The sequence below is a fragment of the Podarcis muralis genome, chromosome 3 (assembly GCF_964188315.1).
Source record: "Podarcis muralis chromosome 3, rPodMur119.hap1.1, whole genome shotgun sequence".
Taxonomy (NCBI): domain Eukaryota; kingdom Metazoa; phylum Chordata; class Lepidosauria; order Squamata; family Lacertidae; genus Podarcis; species Podarcis muralis.
This window is the reverse complement of record NC_135657.1, coordinates 1,349,452-1,366,109: the sequence shown is the minus strand read 5'-3', so window position 1 is coordinate 1,366,109 and position 16,658 is coordinate 1,349,452. Positions and strand designations below refer to the sequence as shown.

Genomic DNA, 16,658 nt, shown 5'->3' with positions numbered 1-16,658 from the left:
CCTGCTTAGTGGTTCTCGGGTCTTCCTGTTTTCCTCCTTTACACGCCAGGCAAACTCTTGAGTCCAGGGTTCGGTGTTTCCCTGCAAAAACGGACGGGATCCCAGGTTCCTGGAGCAAAGGAGGAAACAGCAGCTTCTCTTCTTTGTTATTTGTAGGTATTTGGTGTCGTCAGGCGAGGCTGAGGAAACACAGGCTTCTGAATTTGGGCCTTGCCAGGTGAGTAAAGGAGGAACTGGCACTTTCAGTGGAAAGGGAGGCTGCATTCTGAGCACTCGCAGTGCTGGTGCTGTGTTTTGGCATTCATCTGCAAGTTTATAATAATGTTAAAATATTTAGAACTAGCAGGAAAGGCCTGTCCGTTGAGAACAAGGGTCCACCTGCCTCCAGACTTTAAAACTGACTATTTTGCTATGTAAAGCACACTGAAAACACTTGAAGCTCTTGGGCATTTGCGTCAGAGAGTGGCGTGTTAGGCAGAGGCAGGGAAGCTTGGCTTTCCTAAGTGTGTCTGAGCCAACACCCAGAACATAATGAACAGGTGAGTCCCTCCCATTTGCACAGCTGAAGATGGTGAGAGGTGCTTTAAGCAGCAAGCTCCTTTGGCAGAGACACAAGTGTACCTAAATCACAGAGGCTGCCTCTCAGCCCCACTCTGGTTCTGTTACTAAACTGAAGGTCACTGGGAGTTGCAATGGATTTCGGTGCAGATCTCATGTTCAGGGAGAGTGTTGCACGCTGCTTAAATGAGTGGCAGGCACAACAGAGCAGATGATTGGCTCAGGAGACGGCTGTTTTGTAGTGCCAGTCCTTCAGTCATAGATTGCCTTGATAAATCTAATGAAGAACAGGGCTTGTGCCTTGCAACCCAGCTTGCGGGAGCATGTGTATGTTCCTACTTGCTTTGGATAGTGAATAAACTGAAGTCTCCATAAGACAAGTTTTCCATAAAGTCCTGCCCTGAAGGGCTCAAGTGCAGGTGATTCTGGGGCCTCCACTGAAAAGACCCTGTATCTCTTGCATGCCAACCTGGCTGGCGCCACTGCATAGCAGCAGCCGAACTCTCTGGCTGTATCGTGAGCTGACAGAGGACCCCGGGCTCTTCTTAGGAGAACACCTGTTTTCTTTGCAGGGGGGTGAGTGGAAGGACGTAGCAGCTGAGCTGAGTATTTTGTGCCTTGCGGAAGGCTGGCCATGGTTAGCTTAGCAGTTCACCCTAATGTGGTTCCACCATCGTTATTCATATACATACAAAACAGGAAGCGCTTTGAGATCATATCAACAACAGACTTCCTTATATGTACAAAAATAAAGTTTCGTGACAGCAATGAGACTGACACTTAAAGCGGAGACAAGCTTCGCGTTTGTGGGTCCAGCCAATCCGGAGCCCCCATGAGACGTGTGGGGTGCTGAAAGCCAGCCCTGGTCGGAGCTCTTTTTCTGTGAGAACGAAGAGGAGGTGTCTGTTTTCTCTGTAGGCAACAGCCATGTCCCGAGAGAAGCTTTCTGAAATTCCGTTGCGAGGTAAGGCTGAGTGGCCCTGCCTTGCAGAGAAGCCTGGTGACGGTTTCCACTGCCTGTGACCAGCTGCTTAGGTGGCTGTCCACGGAGGGAGGGAGGGAGGAGGGAAGGACAGGGCAGGGAGCCTCCCCGTGTGTGCTGCCTCCTCCAGGCAGAACAGCTTCCAGGCTTCGGGCTCAGCAAAACCCGTGGCTGCCAGCTATCACTGCAGAGGTCCTGCCCTGCTTTCTGCGCAGCTTCACCCTAACTCAGCCAAGCATGGGGGGCATTCTGTGGGACAGGGAATCATCATAATGTCAGAAGAGCCCTGCTGGATCGGACTAGGGGGCCTGTCTGGGCCAGCATCCTGTTTTCACAGTGGCCGACCAGAAGTCTCTAGGAATCCCCGCCAGAGGCCTGGAGTGCAGCACCAGCAGCAGCGCTCTTCCCTCCTGCGGTCTCCAGCACCACTTCCGACAGGAAGTGAATTGCTGGCATGGACCCAGGTGTGTCTTTGAGAAAGCCACCCAACCACCCTTGCGTCATGAAGAATGAATTCCGCTTGGGAAATGTGGCTTTCCTAACTCCGGAACTCGGGGGTTTCACTCGGAAGCAAGTTGGCATTTTATAAGTTGCGCCAACAGAAATGCTTCCTGTTCACTCTGTCGGCTGCAGGGGGTGTGAGCGCTGATGTGTCCTGTTTCAGTGGCCACAGCTTCAGAACCACCAAGAGTCGGCAGCCGTGGCCTTGCAAAACGCTGCCGCCGTAATGGCTCTGCTCTGCCTGCACCATCCGAGGCAACCAGGCTTCTAAATCCCAGTGGCTGGAAAACACAGATGGGGAGAGAGCTCTGGTGCGCAGCTCCTGTTTGGGGGTTTCCCTTTGCCACTGTGAGAGCAGGAGGCTGGACTAGGTGGGCCATTGGCCAGAAAACATTCTCCTTTATGGGAGCTCAAACATTCTGAGTCATCAGCAGTTAGGACCCCATAGGAGAATAAAGTTTATGAGAATTGAGAATCCCATTAGCTGTGAGTTGGAGGAATTGTGGTGTCTGAAAACCTGTTCAGAGTTAGTAATGGAATGGAAATTACGGAAGCTGTACTTGTACTCAGTGGCTGGCTGCAGTTTAACACGGGGTTGAGGCATTGGCCCTTCTGAGGCCCTTCTTGGTGTGCCGCCTCCTCAAGAGGTCCGGAGGGTGGCAACACGAGAGCGGGGCCTTCTCTGCAGTGGCTCCCCGTCTGTGGAATGCTCTCCCCAGGGAAGTTCACCTGGCGCCTTCATTATACACCTTCAGGTGCCAGGCAAATACGTTCCTTTTTGAACCAGGTCTTTCGTTGATCTGATTGACATCCTATGCCCTTTTTAAAATTTGGCTCTTATGGGACGGGTGTTATTGGGTTGTTGTTTTTATTCTGATTATATATATTGTGGTTTTTATGTTGATCTTTTCTGTGAACCGCCCTGAGACCTCTGGGTATAGGGCGGTATATAAATTCAATAAACAACAACAACAATTATGGCCTGGGCTTCTGAGAAGGGCAAATTATACTATAAGCTACTATTAATGGTGGGCAAAGGCCAATGAGAATAAAGGTCTTAGCGATGATGATGATGACGATGATGATGATGATTTATTATTTATACCCCGCCCATCTGGCTGAGTTTCCCCAGCTACTCTGGGCGGCTCTCAATCGTGTGTTAAAAACAATACAGCATTAAATATTAAAAATTTCCCTAAACAGGGCTGCCTTCAGATAACTTTAAAAAATAAGATAGCTGCTTATTTCCTTCACAACTGAAGGGAGTGCGTTCCACAGGCCGGGCGCCACTACCAAGAAGGCCCTCTGCCTGGTTCCCTGTAACCTCACTTCTTGCAATGAGGGAACCGCCAGAAAGCCATTGGTGCTGGACCTCAGTGTCCGGGCAGAACGATGGGGGTGGAGACGCTCCTTCAGGTATACTGGACTGAGGCCATTTAGGGCTTTAAAGGTCAGCACCAACACTTTGAATTGTGCTCAGAAATGTAATGGGAGCCAATGCAGATCTCTCAGGACCCGTGTTATGTGGTCCCAAGCGCTTGGGGCCTTATTTCATAGGGGAAACATAATAAAAATGCAGCAGTATGACAGAAGTAATAGCAAATGTCTTACATGGAAGAAGAGTGGACTTCTTGAAAGGGCACCCAGGGTTGGCTTGGGCAACTCTGCTCCTTTGGCCAGACTTCACAGAGGACCAGGGTGGGCACGTCAAGCATGGGTCACTCAGCCCCAGACGCTGGCCCCCTTAAGTGTCTCTCTTCAGCATCTTCCCGGGCAAGCAAATCCCGACGATATATTAACAGAATGTTACAGCACACTTATATATTCACCTTTCTGAATTTTCATCATATATTGAAGACCAGAGGGTTGTGATAAAATTTAAAACCATGTTGTTGAATGTAATTGCACTTAGACAGACAGAATAAATATATTTAAGGAATCTAATAATGAGGTTTGGCAGAACTATTCAAAAGTACTCCAAGTACCAGAGAAGAGAGATTGCTGCCTTTAACGCTTTCCTATATTTATCCCAGACTGTTATCACAGTTCTGTAGTGCCAGGAGTGCAGTGCAAAAACACATCCCTGCTAGATTCCCACCACATGTTGCAGGTGGGAGCCTGTACAGATAGGGAGCCTGCAGACCCCTGGGATCCTCGCTGCCAGACCCTCCAAATGGAGCAGGTAAAGCTGCCTCTGAGCAGTCAAGAGATGCTGAAACAGATCTTCCCAAATAATATTTTCCTCTGCTAAACCAATTCTGTCACTTCCTGTGACAGGCATCACTCGTGGCTTTGTTGACAGCCCTCCCCAAAAATGTCAGCGCCAGCCCTTGAAGCCAGCTGCCTCTTCACCAAGCAGTGGGGGGTGAATGCAAGTTGTTCTTCCGGGATGCTTCTGGTCCATGTTCATATCTGCAGATCTTGCTCAGCAAAGATTTTGGGAAGATAAGTTTGATGAATAAGTTCCTTAGGCCTTCTGTCAGCCAGATGCAACTGTGCCGTGTCTGTTTTTATTATATTGAGTCATGGGGTGTCCCACTGGCTTCAGAGTCTGACTTTCCCAGATGAGCTTGTTCAAAACAACAGGACTCCTGAAAAGAAGATTTCCGAGTCCTAGGTACGTTTTTAAACCCACTGGTGAAGTGTTGGTGTATTTAGAGCAGTTTAACTGGGTCTGTCTACAGACAGTAATAACATGTTCCATTCTCCCTGTTTATGTCATTTATCCACCATTCTTTTACCACAGCCTGATGGAGAAAATTGGTGTCAGTATTGGGACCTGTGGGATGTGGGTGGCGCTGTGGGTTAAACCACAGAGCCTAGGACTTGCCGATCAGAAGGACGGCAGTTCAAATCCCTGCGATGGGGTGAGCTCCCGTTGCTCGGTCCCTTCTCCTGCCAACCTAGCAGTTCGAAAGCATGTCAAAGTGTGAGTAGATAAATAGGTACCGCTCTGGCGGGAAGGTAAACGGCATTTCCATCCTCTGCTCTGGTTCGCCAGAAGCGGCTTAGTCATGCTCGCCGCATGACCCGGAAGCTGTACGCCGGCTCCCTTGGGCCAATAAAGCGAGATGAGCGCCGCAACCCCAGAGTCAGCCACGACTGGACCTAATGGTCAGGGGTCCCTTTACCTTTACCTTTTAAACGATCTAGAGTTAGGAGTGAGTAATGAGGTGGCCAAGTTTGTTGATACCAGATTGTTCAGGAAGGGTAAAAGGATCTCTCCAGACTGGGTGAATGGGCAATAAAATGAATTGCATTTGCCAGTGTAAACAAGTGTAAAGTGATGCACATTTACACAGAAAGTCTTAATTTCACTTATATGCTCATGGGGTCTGAACTGGCGGTGACTGACCATGAATGAGATTTTTGGGTCATTGTGGAGAGTTCAGTGAAGATGTCCACCCAGTGTGCAGTGGCTGTTAAAAAGGCAAATTGAAAAGGAATTGAAAATAAAACTGCCAATACTATAATGCCATTAAACAAATCTATGGTGCAGCCAGATGTCTGGCTCAAGGTCAGCAACCACACTACCTGGGGTGTACGAGACATCCATATCTTTCTGGTATGCACTCATTTCACACGCTAGCAAGGTTATGCTTAAAATTCTACAAGGAAGGCTTAAGCAGTATGTGGATCGAGAACTCCCAGAAGTGCAAGCTGGATTTAGAAGAGGCAGAGGAACCAGAGACCAAATTGCAAACATGCGCTGGATTATGGAGAAAGCTAGAGAGTTCCAGAAAGACATCTACTTCTGCTTCATTGACTATGCAAAAGCCTTTGACTGTGTCGACCACAGCAAACTATGGCAAGTTCTTAAAGAAATGGGAGTGCCTGATCACCTCATCTGTCTCCTGAGAAATCTCTATGTGGGACAAGAAGCTACAGTTAGAACTGGATATGGAACAACTGATTGGTTCAAAATTGGGAAAGGAGTACAACAAGGCTGTATTTTGTCTCCCTGCTTATTTAATTTATATGCAGAATACATCATGCGAAAGGCTGGGCTGGATGAATCCCAAGCTGGAATTAAGATTGCCGGAAGAAATATCAACAACCTCAGATATGCAGATGACACAACCTTGATGGCAGAAAGTGAGGAGGATTTAAAGAACCTTTTAATGAGGGTGAAAGAGGAGAGCGCAAAATACGGTCTGAAGCTCAACATCAAAAAAACGAAGATCATGGCCACTGGTCCCATCACCTCCTGGCAAATAGAAGGGGAAGAAATGGAGGCAGTGAGAGATTTTACTTTCTTGGGCTCCATGATCACTGCAGATGGTGACAGCAGCCACGAAATTAAAAGACGCCTCCTTCTTGGGAGAAGGGCAATGACAGGCCTAGACAGCATCTTGAGAAGTAGAGACGTCACCTTGCCAACAAAGGTCCGTATAGTTAAAGCCATGGTTTTCCCAGTAGTGATGTATGGAAGTGAGAGCTGGACCATCAAGAAGGCTGATCGCCGAAGAATTGATGCTTTTGAATTATGGTGCTGGAGAAGACTCTTGAGAGTCCCATGGACTGCAAGAAGATCAAACGCATCCATTCTTAAGGAAATCAGCCCTGAGTGCTCACTGGAAATACAGATCGTGAAGCTGAGGCTCCAGTACTTTGGCCACCTCATGAGAAGAGAAGACTCCCTGGAGAAGACACTGATGCTGGGAAAGATGGAGGGCACAAGGAGAAGGGGGCGACAGAGGACAAGATGGTTGGATAGTGTTTTCGAGGTTACCAGCATGAGTCTGACCAAACTGCGGGAAGTAGTGGAGGACAGAGGTGCCTGGCGTGCTCTGGTCCATGGGGTCACGAAGAGTCGGACACGACTAAACGACTAAACAACAACAACAACAACAATGGTGCAGCCACATTTGGAATGGAATATATCAGGGACGTCCAACTTCCAGGAGACTGCAATCTACTCAAACGATTAAAATTTGGCAGTGATCTACCCCTTTGGGCGGGGGGTTCAGATCAAAGTTGTTGAGTTTTTTTAGGGAGGTACATCCCATTTGGGGGGGGGGGTGTTCAGGTCTAATAAATGAAAAAAGGCGCTCAGCGCTAGAACGCTTAGGAGACAGACAGCATCACTGATAAAACTCCTTCTTCCATTCTAGCGATCTAGAGGATGGGGGGAGGTGGGGAGGCCGGATGGAGGAGCCAGCGATCTACCACGATCTACCAAAACCTCCCGGGGATCGTCCAGTAGATCCCGATCGACCCTGGCATATATAATTCTCGTCGCCTCAACTCAGAAAGGATATTGTAGAGTTGGAAAAGGTTCAGGAAGAAGGTTCGTTGTAAGAACAGCTGTGTAACTTTAAGAATTAGTCCCTGAGTTTGCTTGTTTTTCCTCTTTCTTCTTTATCTCCTCTTCCTTTTGTGTTACCTGTTTTAGGCAGGTAAGCCTGCAGGCAGAAGCTGTCTTCCTTTTTCTGGTTTTATGTAAGCCACTTTGGGGTCTTTGGGCCTTGAAAAGTGGATACAGATGCTCCAGATAAATATAAGCAGCAGGATGAGTGATTTTCCTTTAAAAAGCAACAACCCAAAAAAACCCCAGACTTGGGGGCGTGTCAGTTTATTTCAGCCACTGGGGATTTTTCCCAGCAAAGGGTGGGCATTTTAACTTAGGAGACCTCTGACAACACACCAGCTTGAATTCAGAACTGGAAATGGTCAGCTCAAAGCTCAGCTTCCCAACAGAAGACCATTTAGAAATGGTTCGCAAGGATTGTTGCTGCCTTTGTTCCTCATTGGGGAATTTATCATCACGGCGGTTGCCATGTGTGCCACAGGTTGAGACAGCTTTCTTCTGTGGCAGCAGCAGGGCTCCAACAACATATGAACTGCTAATGCAGACATACAGAAACAGAAGCACTCTACATTCAGAAAGTCTTCTGCAGCCTCTCTCGTGCTCAAAGTGTGGGGCAAGGGTCTCACTGCAGACTGGGAATGAAGGCTGAGAGGCGGAAGGGGAGCCTCTTGTGACAAGGATGTGGTCAGAATGCCGCCCTGCCAGGTCCAAGCCCAGCTCTGTCCGCTGGGGGCACCCGGGGAATGCGCACAGTGGGCTCCAGGAAGACGGGTGGGGGCATGATCTTGTGGGGCAAAGGGCCTTGCCTCGTAGAAGGGCAAGCGCTGCCACCAAATCCTCTGGGCTCTCGCCACCCTCATTGCTCTTTGCTCTGGTACTCGAGGGGCAAAGCACATGGATGACCTGCGCCAGGGTTAGGCAGCCTTACATCCTCCAGGGGTTGTGGAACTGTGTCTCCCATCATCCTTGACCCTTGGCCTTGCTGGCTGGGGCCGGTGAGAGTTGGGAGTCGAAAGCATTGGGAGGTCAGCACCTTGACCATCCCTGTTCTCTGTGCTGAAATTTGGCACCAGAAATTATGTGGGAGAAACTCTGTGGGGCACAACATGAGACCTCCAGGTATAGGGCGGTATATAAATTCAAAAAGTAATAATAATAATTTCCACCTGTCTGTGTTGTTAAGGTGCAGCTCTGTTTGTTTACATTACAGGAAAATTATCCATTTAGATGGCAGGAATTTTATATTTTTTTAGGTATGGTGTTCTGTGGATATTATTCTTACTCTTATGCTATTTATTTGCTGACATTAGGCTCTTGTGCTAGTGGACAGATGATTTGCGATGTTACGCAACAGAGGAGTCCAGCCCAACGGCTGCGCTAACAGAAACTCACTATGCAGCAGGTCACGCCTTCCGTCATGCCGCAAAGTGAACTAGCGACCTGCTTGTGTGTTCTCTCGCACAGTGCAGTATTCTGCTGTCAGAAAACGTTTCCCCTGTGGAGCGAGCGGATCGCCAAGTGACTTAGCACTACATTGGATACAACCCATTTTGATGGTTTCATGAATAGCCACACTTACTGTTCACTTGCTGTCCTGTGGTCCCTTTCGGGAAAGGGCCAGATAAAAAGATGGCGATAATTCTTGTGATTCTCTGGGGCATCTTGGCCATGCGCCTGGGGGGTGGGGGGAGCAGATGGCCTTTTCCTGGCCTTTTGCAGAAGGTGACTTCAGCGTTCGAAACTCCCATTGTACTAGGCGCGTTTTGCAACAGGGAATTTCATTAACGTGAGCAGTTCCTGAGCTCTGGGCGTAGTGCTGTGCCTAAGATTTAAGATTCAAACTGCCACTGCTGGAAAAAAAGGAGGACCTTTTTCTGCCTCCCCATTGGAGAAGGGACCCTCATAAGAATATTAAGGGGGGTGGGCAGGGGAAATATGGCTTTGTGGGATTTTTTTTGCAGTCTTCAGATGAGGACTAGACCATGTGAAAAATGAACATAAGATTTTAGCTGCAGTTCATTCATTTTCAGCTTTGTACTCTTGGTATAAAAAAGGACACCCAGGCACTCCGTTGCAGCGCCCATCACCTCGGTTTAAGGTGCCCTTTAGCTCTTTTCCTATCTCAGTTTCTGGCACTGGGTGCCTTGCACTTGGCCTGGGCTGCTGGCTTAACTTCCCTGCGCTGTTTTTCTCTTCCTTTCTCTAGCGTCAGCCAGGCTCCTGCAAGTGGCCTCTCCCCAGCCGGGCTGCCCCTCTCCTTCCATTCCACCAGGTAAAGTCATCTCATCATCTCAGAAGCTCAGCAAAAAGGCCCTCAAGCAGGTGAGTGGAGAAGCGAGGGGAAGGGTTAAAATGGTCCCTGAAATATTCCTCCTGCTTTTGCGTTTCAGGGGCATGGATCTGCCCTTTGCCTTGGGGCCCAAAAGCCTGGTGTGCCTTCCCTCTGCGGCTCCTCTTAGTCAGGGAGCCAAAGCCCTTTGGTGTGGGGCGAGTGAATAGAGAAAGGTTTCTCTCTGTCTCTCGTAACGCAAGAAGTCATGGACACCCAGTGAAGCTGAGTGTTGGAAGACTAAGGGCAGATAAGTCCTTCTGCAGATCAAACATAGTTAAACTATGGGACTCAAGGGAGGCAGTGATGACCACCAGCCTGGGTGATTTTGACAGTGGGTTAGCCAAATTCTTGAAGGAGGGGCCTACCAAGGGCTGCCAGCCACCATGTTCTGGTTCCATGGCTAGAGGCATTGTTGCTTCTGAATGCCAGTCGCTGGAAGCCACAGGAGGAAAGAGGGGCTGTGGCCTCCCCTGGATATCAGGCTGGCGGGCTGGATGGGCCACTGACCTGACCCAGCAGGCCTGTTCTTGCATTCATGAACAATGTAAAACAGTTGTTAGAGAATTGGGGGGCATCCCCCCAGCAAAACAGCAGGAAAAACCACAGCCTCTTCAGGCTCCCCCCAGAGGCCTCCCTGGAAAGCCTGGGTGCAATGCTGGAATGAACTTAGAGATGGGGCCAGCCAGGCTTCACTGGGGAGGGCGTTCCCACATCTGTGTGCCACAGCTAAGAAGGCCCTGCTGCCTCCTCTTTTCTGCCTCCTCCTCCCTCTCCTCGTAGGCTCTGAAGCAGAAGCAGCGGAAGCAGCAGCAATGCCGAGGAGCCAGCGTGCAGCCCGTCTCCTCCAACCACCACCTCCTCCAGCAACACGCAAAGGCCGCCAGCCCCTCTGTCCCTGCAAAGCCTGGTATGAGACCCCAACGCCTCGCTTGCCCCCTAGCCTCTTACAGGCACAACAGCCGGCCTGAAGCGGCATCCAGCAGTCCGTTGTTGTTTCTTACTGTTGTCAGAGCTGTTGACCAGAAGTGGAGGAATGATCGCTGGGTGCCGAGCACACTTCCGCCCGCGGGCAGCCTCAGCTGTCCGCACATGTGACCTTGGGGTGCAGAGCACACTCCCCCCCCCCCAGACAAAGCCACAGCTGTCTGAGCATCATGCCCTCTATCTAACCTTTGCTCTCTTAGTGGTCTGTCTGTGACCTTTGTCTCCTTCATCATACATGGTTCAAGGGGAAACTGACGCAGTGGAAACAGGTGCCAAAATAACTTTGTACCACCCCACGATCTTGGGATTGGAAGATGCGTAAAGGTCACAGTCCAAAATGTTTTTGCATATTGTGCCAATAAAAGGAGCTTCCGCAGAGCTAGCTGGCAGCTTGCTCCTGCGCAGCTCGCCTGCATTACCAAGTCCCGCCTCATGTCCTTCACTTCAGTGGCCCTCAGCAGAGAAAGGTCATCCCAAGCCCCTCCAGTTGAAATACTTTTTTTAGCTGTACAGGCAATTCCCTGTTTGCATGGAGGTTACGTTCCGGGTCAGCCCGCTCCGCCTCCTTCTGGGGCTGAAGGCGGCCCACGTGTCAGCAGCTGCACGTGCCTTGGTCACACGCAAAAGGGTCATTCCCTGCAGATGCCAGCGGGATGGAGCCCGTGACTTCCTGCCTGCTGCCAAGCAGGGGCTCAGCTGCAGGGCTGCTTCCTGTCTTCTTTCGTCCCAGGAGCAACTCCTTTTGGGATGGTTCCCACTGGGATATCCATGCAGGGAAGATGTTAGCTGGCGGGGGGGGGAGGGGTTGTGTGTGTAAACTGCTTAGAGGTTTTACTGCAACCAAGCAGTATGCAAAGGTAAAGGGACCCCTGACCGTTAGGTCCAGTCATGGCTGACTCTGGGGTTACGGCACTCATTTCGCTTTATTGGCCGAGGGAGCCGGCGTACAGCTTCCGGGTCAAGTGGCCAGCATGACTAAACCGCTTCTGGTGAACCAGAGCAGCGCACGGAAACACTGTTTACCTTCCCGCCAGAGCAGTACCTATTGATCTACTTGCACTTTGATGTGCTTTCGAACTGCTAGGTGGGCAGGAGCAGGGACCGAGCAATGGGAGCTCACCCTGTCGCGGGGATTCGAACTGCTGACCTTCTGATCGGCAAGTCCTAGACTCTGTGGTTTAATACATAGCACCACCCGGGTCCCACTTAAGCAGTATATAGATTTTGTTAAATAAATAAGTTTGGCTGTGTAGCCCATGGCTAGATCTCCAGCTCCACCTTCCCCGATGTGAGCAACCTGGGGTTGTGTTCAGTCTGCTGTATCTGCTGCTGGTCCTGTTTCTTTGCTGTATCACTCAGGATTAGGCCCCATTAGGAGAGTTCAGGTGGACGCCCTGTAGAGACAGGAGGCTCCCAGGAATTATGAAGGTGTGGTGCTGATTAAGGTATTTTAATCGTTAAGGCCAGTTTGCGATGTTTTTCATAGTTGATTTTGGACCAGTTTGCATAACCTGGATTGGAGATGGTTGACAGTTTGAAAACTGAAACTTAAGATCACTTGATACTGATCTTAATTCTTTTTTTAAAAAACCAAAACAATTTTTATCAAATATTTTATTGGTTTACAAAAGTACGTGCATTGTTCCTTTTTTTAGGTTGTAAAGTCTTTTCTACAGATCAGTTACAATTGATATGAGACAATGTTGTGTTCAGTCAGGGGAGAAGGGAGGAGGGGTGCTGTGGTGAAACTTATATTCTTTTATATAGTGTCCATGTGGGGTTTTGTGTCAGCATCAACTGGGCCAATTCTCTTTCTATTCACTAATTACATTTCATTGGTAGTGAGGGGGATGCATCTGTGGGGGGGATTGTTGGGTCAAGTATGCTGTCGGTGGTTTCTTGTTGTTGTCTTCTTGGGCTGTGTATGTGATCAAGGGGAGCCACACCGGGTTGGAGGCATCCTCTTTGTCCCTGGGTCAGTTTCAGTCTGTTGGTCAACTTTTCTAGTAAGCCTGATTCCCATTCGATTTGGTCCCAGTGGTCCAGGTTCACTCCTGACAAGTCTCTCCAAGGTCTGGCTGAGAACTGATCTTAATTCTGATGAGTTTTCTCTTTCCCCCTGCAGCTTGGGAAGGAAAGCAATCTGATGGACACTCAAGCAGCTCCCAGAACTCTACGTCCAGCTCGTCTCCCTCCGTTAAAACAGAGCCTTCCCTGCCAGTTTTGGGGAAGAAGCCCTTCCAGAGATCGGAGAGGCTTCATGCAAGTAAGATGATACGATACGATAATCTTTATTGTCATTGTTCCATACAGAACAACGAAATTGGAAAAAAATATATCCACATAGGACATTCAAAACTAACAAACCTGCTATCCCAGCTATTCCAACCTCAAGTTAATGGTTTTTAGCTAATGCACCCTTGGAGAAGGAAAAACGGGATTTTGGGGCCCATTTCAGACTGACTGCACAGTCAGATTTTAGAATGAGAAACCCATTCCTTCAGTTAGCCCCCTAAAAACTCTGATACCCCATAATTAAATACAATATACTCCCGCAGAGACTACCTTACACTGTGTTTAAAACCAAAATCGCATTTGGATAGAAACTGTTCCTCAGGCGGCTAGTCCTAGTCTTTATAACCCTGGACCTTCTTCCAGCCACTGTTGCTGCTTCCTTTTTTTAACGAAAAGGCCTTTCTTTGTCAGAGGCCAGTGATGAGGTTTTGGGGAGGGGGCATCAGGGGGCTCCCAGCTTTGAGAACAAAGGCTTGATGAGCGGGAGGTCAGGGGAAGCAGGTTGACCGGTGTGTCACCCCACCAAATATATTTTGCCTGTCCCCCTCTGGAGCACACCCCACATTCTCAGAGGGGCAGATACCACAGTCATTCCATTTTTGTGCTGGGCAGGCTCCTGTGGGTATTTCATGTTGTCATGGTCCCGTTAACGGGCGATCGAAGTCCCGGCAGGGGACGTCAGGACCGGGGGCAAGATGGCGGTTGGAGCAGGAACGGGGGTCTAGAAGTCAGGAAGCCAGGAGTCCAAGCGTCAGAGAGCCAGGAGTCAAAAAGCCAAGGGTCCGAGGGTCAGGAAGCAAGGAGTCACGAGGTCAAGGGTCTGAGGATCAAGAAGCAAGGAGTCACGAGGTCAAGGGTCCGAGGATCAAGAAGCAGGGAGTCACGAGGTCAAGGGTCCGAGGATCAAGAAGCAGGGAGTCACGAAGTCAGGGGTCTGAGGATCAGGAAACTAGGAGTCAAAAAACCAAACGCAGCAAGGCAGGAAACGTGTTGCTGTGGCAAAGAGCTAAAGGGAAATGCTGACCTTATATCCCTTCCCAGCTCTTGCCACCAGGTGCAGTGAGTTACCAATCGGCCTCACCTGTGTGGCCACACCTTGCCTCTTCAGAACAAACTTAGGAAGGCCCCAGTCCTGCAAAATCCTATCGGTCACAGGGCCCGGCTCCTGCACGCACTCCTGACACACATGCTCTGAAGGTGCAGAGTCTGCACCACTGAAGGTGGAGAACAGGCCCAGGTTAGCTCCTGAGTGTAGGACAAGGAAGAGGAGAGAACCTTCCTACCTTCTGATGGTGGCAGCCTGGCATTGCCAGGAAGAGGTCCTGCCAGAGGACACTGAGCCTTGAGAGGTCTTCCGAGCCCAGGCTTCGGGCTGCTGCTCTGCCCCCCGTCGAGCCCTGCTGTGGGGCTGGCTTTCCCCTTCCGGGCTGAGGAGCTGCGTTCTGGCCGGCTGCTCCTCCCCTCCTCGCAGATGACCAGGGCCCTCTGTCGCTCTTTGCCCAGGGCAGCTGAAGAGGACGAAATGTGCCGAAATCGACGTGGAGACGCCCGACTCCATCCTGGTGAACACCAACCTGAGGGCGCTGATCAACAAGCACACCTTCTCCGTGCTGCCGGCCGACTGTCAGCAGAGGCTGCTGCTGCTGCTCCCCGAGGTGGACAGGCAGGTAGGCCTTGTGGACTCATGAGTTGGGAGGGTCCCCCCAGTGGCCATCTAGTCCAGCCCCCTGCAATTCAGGAATCGCACCTAAAGCATCCCCAACGGAGGGCATCCCTGTGGAGCTTTGGCGGTGGGGCAGGAGGGCATGGGGCAGTGTGCGTGGTCTGCATGGCTCAGGTGGTTGAGTCGCCCTGGACAGACCTGGTTCTGTTTGCTCGGAACATCAGCTGAGCAAACAGCCGCTTGGTTTGCACAAGCTGCAGCTTGTGTTCTGGGGCATCAGCGGGAGTTGAGCTGCTCTGCGGCTTCTCTGCTCAGTCCGAGCTGCGTGCGGAAAAACAGGAACCCCAAAAGGACCCAGACCCCGCCCCCTGCAGCTCCTGTTGCTGCAGCACTGATATTTTTGGAAAGGAGAATTAAAGACGCCGGTTTTGCCACATGCTGAGCTGCCTGCCTGGTGCTGTGTGCCCCTCCCCCTGGTGTTTTTCATCTATCTATCTATCTATCATATTTTTCCATGTATAAGACTAGATTTTTCCATTAAAAATAATGTCAAAAATTAGGGAGCATCTTATACACGTATACATCTCCCCCCCCCCCATTTTCTTAAATCTGAGTCCCCCAAAATAGGGGGGTCTTATACATGGGGGGGTCTTATAGACAGAAAAATACTGTGTGTGTGTGTTTTATTAAATTTTCTGTTTTACAATTTAGTACACTCATTTGAACATCCTTAAAATACCAATGACATCCCTTCTTCTCTTTCCATGGTTCATTTTGCATATCATAAATCCCTGCATATTTTACAAAAATTCAGTATTCCATTATTGCATCCCTCAAAACTTAACACTGTTGAATTTATCTTAGTGCTGCCAACGTTTTCAGGTGTACACAGTTTCCCCCCATATATTCAGTAAACATTTTCCAATCTTCTCTAAATACATGTTCTTCTTATTCTATATGTTAAGTCTGCAAGCTGCGCATATTCTGTCAGCTTAAGTTGCCATTCTTCTTTAGCCTTGCTCATTTTCCATTTTTGGGCTAACGAAACACGGGCCGCAGTAGCAGCATACGTAAATAACCTTTTTTTGAATTATCCCAAACAAAAAGGACTCTGTTGTGGTTTTTTGAAAAGTACTTTTAAACATTTTTTTTCCAATTCATTATGGATTATTTCCCAATACAGTGGACCCTCGGGTTACGTACCTCTCTGGATACGTAAACCTCGAGTTGCGAAAGCTGCAAACCCGGAAGTATTTTTCCGGGTTTTGCCACATGCGCAGAAGTGATCTGCGCGCATGCGTAGAAGCGCTCTATCGCGCCATGCGCAGAATCAGTACCTCTGGTTAAGGATTTTTCAGAGTGTGCACGGACCCCCGGAATGAATTAAATCCGTATCCAGAGGGTCCACTGTACTCTTTTACCCTTTTATGGCCCAGTAGACCTGAAGGAGCGTCTCCACCCCCATCGTTCTGCCCGGATGCTGAGGTCCAGCTCTGAGGACCTTCTGGCGGTTCCCTCCCTGCGAGAAGCCAAGTTACAGGGAACCAGGCAGAGGGCCTTCTCGGTGGTGGCACCCGCCCTGTGGAACGCCCTCCCACCAGATGTCAAATAAAACAACAACTACCAGTCTTTTAGAAGACATCTGAAGGCGGCCCTGTTCAGGGAAGTTTTTAATGTGTGACATTTTAATGTATTTTTAATCTTTGTTGGAAGCCGCCCAGAGTGGCTGGGGAGACCCAGCCAGATGGGCGGGGTACAAATAATAAATTATTATTATTATTATTACAGGTCCACTTCCCCTGGTGTTTTTCAAGGACCTTTAGAGAGAGCGGCGCCTGCCACCCAGGGCAGGACATGGGCTTAATTCTTTAGTTCTAACCTTCCAATTCCGCCTGAAAAACACAGTGCTCCCTTCTTCCCTTCAGGAAAAGCACCTCTGCATTGATATGGCCTTGCTAAAGTCTCTTCCGAAATGAGCAGGTCCCAAGCAGGTGGTCGTGGGAGGGGGCTGCAGGGGGATTTGGGGACAGGC

At 49.7% G+C, this 16,658-nt stretch overlaps 1 protein-coding gene across 2 annotated transcripts in view; it reads left to right on the top strand.

The window, feature by feature from the left end:
* The window catches only part of ASXL2 (ASXL transcriptional regulator 2), a 57,913-nt gene that overhangs the window by 33,102 nt on the left and 8,153 nt on the right, over positions 1 to 16,658 (top strand). Inside the window, exons 1-5 of one of the 2 annotated variants that reach the window (XM_077926694.1) lie at positions 319 to 1,522; positions 9,559 to 9,674; positions 10,465 to 10,591; positions 12,794 to 12,934; positions 14,467 to 14,630. In XM_077926694.1, coding sequence (XP_077782820.1) covers positions 1,486 to 1,522; positions 9,559 to 9,674; positions 10,465 to 10,591; positions 12,794 to 12,934; positions 14,467 to 14,630 — 585 coding nt within the window. In that variant the 5' untranslated portion in view covers positions 319 to 1,485. Of the gene's footprint in view, positions 1 to 318; positions 1,523 to 9,558; positions 9,675 to 10,464; positions 10,592 to 12,793; positions 12,935 to 14,466; positions 14,631 to 16,658 lie in introns of those variants that run through there. The other variant, XM_028725309.2, reaches the window with a different exon arrangement.